Source organism: Lycium barbarum, chromosome 6 (genome assembly GCF_019175385.1).
Source record: "Lycium barbarum isolate Lr01 chromosome 6, ASM1917538v2, whole genome shotgun sequence".
Classification (NCBI taxonomy): domain Eukaryota; kingdom Viridiplantae; phylum Streptophyta; class Magnoliopsida; order Solanales; family Solanaceae; genus Lycium; species Lycium barbarum.
Genome location: NC_083342.1, coordinates 111,935,172 through 111,939,234, shown reverse-complemented (window position 1 = coordinate 111,939,234; position 4,063 = coordinate 111,935,172). Strand labels below are relative to the sequence as shown.

Genomic DNA, 4,063 nt, shown 5'->3' with positions numbered 1-4,063 from the left:
GAAGGGATAAACAGCACCTATGCAACACCATTGTCATTTTCTTTGAAAAAATTCTCCTCCACTCTGATTTTGTCCTTCATAGTATTGTTGAAAGGGTTAACTAAATAATTTTGTATCACCACTAAAGGAGGTGATGCAGCGGATGGGTCTGCTCCTCCTTTATTAGAGGTCTTAAATTCGAGTCCTGGCATGAAAAAATCCTTGATAGAGAGCGCTTCCCCCCGAATGAGACCCTACGCGGCACGAATTCGAATATTGTCGGGCTTCAATGCGAGTACCGGATGAGAAACAAAAAAGGAATAATTTGTATCATTAAAATTAGAGCTTGTGATGTGTTGTATAAATTATACTCCCTTCATTGATGTGTCATACTTTTGTTTCTAGTGAATTCCAAAAAAAAAAAAAAAAACATATTTCTTTATTTATAAACAATTACTTTAAACTTTTATGTATTCTTAATGAGATGATTTGCGATCATATAATTTACTTATGACTTGTTTTAGATTACACATGTAGTTATTTTATTATTTATAATTAAGTTATGTGTATAATCAAATACCACCATATAAATTGGAACGAATAAAATAATTAGTTAACAATTTAACTGTTAATTAGCACAAAATACAAACTCGTACAATAAAAGATATCTCTTACACTGGCCATCATTTTAGCTAGATACTTACTCGGTTCCTTTTTACTTGTCCCTTATCTTAAAAAATAGATTTTTCTGTTTTGCTTGTCAAAATAGATTTATGATTTTGTTTAAATATTAACCTTATCACGAAATAAATAATACTACTCCAATTTTAGAATTTTAAGTAACACTAGATTTTACTTTGACAACTCAAAACTTGAAAATATGGACATCAAAACAAGTAATTTAGCGGTTGCAAAAATAGAGATCAAAATGAAAATATTTGTTGTCCCCCACCTTTTCTCTCTATCTAGACGTTGTAGTGAAAACCAGCCAAATCACAAACACACAATCTCTTTCTATAAATAATAAATGTATTCCACTCATTTATGCCTCTCCTCAGATCCCTTTCCCTCTCTGTAGCCAAAAGTCAGCGCCTTCTTTTGTCTTCTTTACCTCTCCACTTCTTCTCTCTAACAAAAAGTCAATTCCATTGCAAAAAAGAGAAACAAAGAACATGGAGGAGGATTGGGATCTACATGCGGTGGTCAGAGGCTGCTCTGCCAGTTCCACCACCTCCGCCGCCCCCAGCACCACCACCGCCACTACTACTTCCTGTTGCAGCTTCCAACCAAGACAAGATGACAACATTTTTAGCTTTCAAGATCCATTTGTGCCAAGATTTGACAATCCCACAAGTGATTTTGAAGAGCTGCATAATCTTTACAAGCCATTCTTCCCCAAATCACAACAACCACAACAAATACTAGTACCTCTTTCTCCTCAAAATAATATACCCATTTCACCCCTCTCTGTTCTTGGAGGACTACAAGATCTATCACCCCAACAAACGCTAAAACAGCAGCAGCAGCAACATATTCCTCAGCTGAACAGTATAAGACTAACACAACCCAAACAATCTCTGTCTATAAATGGTTCCACAACTAGTGCTTCACATACTCAAAGCCCAAGACCTAAAAGAAGGTAACTTCAACTATTTTTTCACTATTTCATTTCTATATAGGATATTTGAAGACTTTTGTCAGTTTGCAAATACCCGTATCATAAATTCAGTTTTTTTTTTTTCTCACAAATTTTTATGGATTTTTTTCTTTCTTTTTTCTCAGGAAAAACCAATTGAAGAAGGTATGCCAAGTACCTGCTGAGGGTTTATCTTCTGACATGTGGTCTTGGAGAAAATATGGTCAAAAACCCATCAAAGGCTCTCCATATCCAAGGTAGGTTCCATAATCTGTCTTTTAGTACATTTTTAAGTTGGTTTAAAACAGACAAAAAAATTTACCTTTCTTTTTGCGCAAAATTAATTTTTTACCAATTAAAGTTGTCTGATTAACTCTGTTTTCTTCCTTTGGTTTAAACAGGGGATATTACAGGTGTAGCACCTCAAAGGGTTGTTTAGCCCGAAAACAAGTGGAGCGAAATAGATCCGACCCGAATATGTTCATTGTCACATACACAGCAGAACACAACCACCCTATGCCTACTCACCGGAATTCCCTAGCCGGAAGCACACGTCATAAGCCAGCAAACTCCGAAGCAGGCACAGTAAATGACTCTAACAAACCAACTACCTCATCGCCGGTATCTTCACCGGTAACGGAAAAGCAAGAAAGCAGCAGGGATGAAAAAGCAGACATTTTTGATGATGATGATGATGATGAATTTGGGAGTTCCAATATGGGATTAGATAATAACATGGAACCTGCAGATGATGACTTTTTTGAAGGGTTAGATGAGCTTGCTGCTCAGGCTACCGGAGATTGCTTTTCCGATAACTTTCCGGTGTCTATGCAACTACCATGGCTGTCAAATAATGCTACAACCACCGCCGCTGGTGGTGTTTGACTTGCCGGAAAAAGTAAAAAAAAAAAAAAACAGCCCAGTGCATTAAGCTTCCGATAAATACGGGGTCTAGAAAAAGAACGGACCACAAGAATCTATTGTACGCAGCAGTGTGACCTTGTATTTCTCCATGAGGAAGTTTCCGGGACTTGAACAAGTGACCTCCTGTAAATGTGAGAAAACGAGTTCAAGAAATTGATGCTTTTCTTCTTATTCACTTTTCTTTCACACTTGTAGGAGTATCTTTTTGTCCGTTAGAGATATAGGAAGACAGAAAGCAATAGAGAATCTTGAAATCTCCATGTCCTTTTTTTTTTTTTTTTTAGTTTTGTTCTCTTTTTGTACGTGTAAGGCATAATTCCACTGAGAGTTGTAGAGGACAAAGGAAAAAGGAGTAGTTAGATTCCAATGTTCTTTGTTAGTAGGTTAAATATATTGGATGATAAGGTACATAGGAGGAATATGGGTAAAAAAATTCATTAGCTGTTAAATGTTGTAATTTTTATAGTAATCATTATCAATGATTTTAGTTTTTTCAATTGTTACCTTTATCTTACCTTATTTTGGTGCTTGTTCATGTTAATGTGCTTGAGTGTTTGTGCTTACTAATTATGTTTGGAGATTTTTGAGTCCTACCAAATGGAATCTCGGCAAATTTACTTGGCAATTCTAGACTTATCTCCTGTATGTACTGTACAAGGTGAATGTGATCTGTTTTCGGGGAACTTCTAACTATTCAAAGTGAAAATTCAAGCCTTAAAGTTTAATCTTCAATATTTGTTCAATTCTTTCTACTGATTTTACAACTTGCTAATGTATAAAAGTTAGGTAATTTATCCGATCACTGTTCATCTTGTCCGGCCCTTTTCTGACCCTGCTAACGCGGGACGTTTGTGCACCTGCCTTAGTGTTATCTTGATTTTGACCTTTATTTTCTTCGGTTGAAATAATTGACTTGACCGGTTTAAAATCCAAATGAAACTAAGTATTCCCTCTATATAAAGAGTCCGGAACCAAAATGACCCAATAAAAGACCAAGTGAACTAAAATATTCCAAAAAAAATTGGTACAAAAGTACCTTTAACGCAGTAAAATACTGCGTTAAAGGACTTAACCGTAACGGCACGGCTAAGTCCTTTAGCGCAGTATTTTACTGCGCTATAGGAGTCCCCATTTTTCTGAAACTCTCTTCTTATTACATTTTCACACTTTTTTACGTACTTTAGCCGTCTATTAATCATGCTTTGAGACTGCGGAACTTCAATATTTTATATAGAACTCTATTTATTTTTGTGCAATTAATAAGGTAGGCTCAATACATCAAAGATACGCAAAAATTCGGATTGTCATTTTAGTGGTTGAAAAGTGCTCGATGTCTATTTTTGTTTGAAGACTTGTGGTCCTTAGCTTTACGTTATTTATGTTTTAGGGTTTTGTATTATTTTTAAATTAATGCTTAACTTTATTTCGAATATGTCACGTTTTTTTTAATTATCAATTTAGGATGTGACACTCTATAAACAATAATAAAGACTAAGATAATATTATAAATAGAAATAGAAACGC

At 35.2% G+C, this 4,063-nt stretch overlaps 1 protein-coding gene across 1 annotated transcript; it reads left to right on the top strand.

Moving 5' to 3' along the window:
* The first annotated feature begins 1,016 nt into the window (after positions 1–1,016).
* Positions 1,017–3,036, top strand: LOC132645527 (WRKY transcription factor 22-like). The gene is made up of 3 exons (XM_060362544.1): positions 1,017–1,618; positions 1,762–1,872; positions 2,017–3,036. The coding sequence occupies exons 1-3, from the start codon at positions 1,152–1,154 to the stop codon at positions 2,498–2,500; spliced, it is 1,062 nt and encodes a 353-aa protein (XP_060218527.1). The 5' UTR covers positions 1,017–1,151; the 3' UTR covers positions 2,501–3,036.
* Positions 3,037–4,063: the final 1,027 nt, after the last annotated feature.

What these genes read in the sequence shown, in the direction of transcription:
- LOC132645527 (XM_060362544.1), top strand. Translation starts at nt 1,152, where the DNA reads ATGGAGGAGGATTGGGATCTACATGCGGTGGTCAGAGGCTGCTCTGCC. An exon ending in AGCCCAAGACCTAAAAGAAG is followed by an intron (nt 1,619 to 1,761) that starts GTAACTTCAACT and finishes CTTTTTTCTCAG; the next exon opens with GAAAAACCAATTGAAGAAGG. An exon ending in AAAGGCTCTCCATATCCAAG is followed by an intron (nt 1,873 to 2,016) that starts GTAGGTTCCATA and finishes TGGTTTAAACAG; the next exon opens with GGGATATTACAGGTGTAGCA.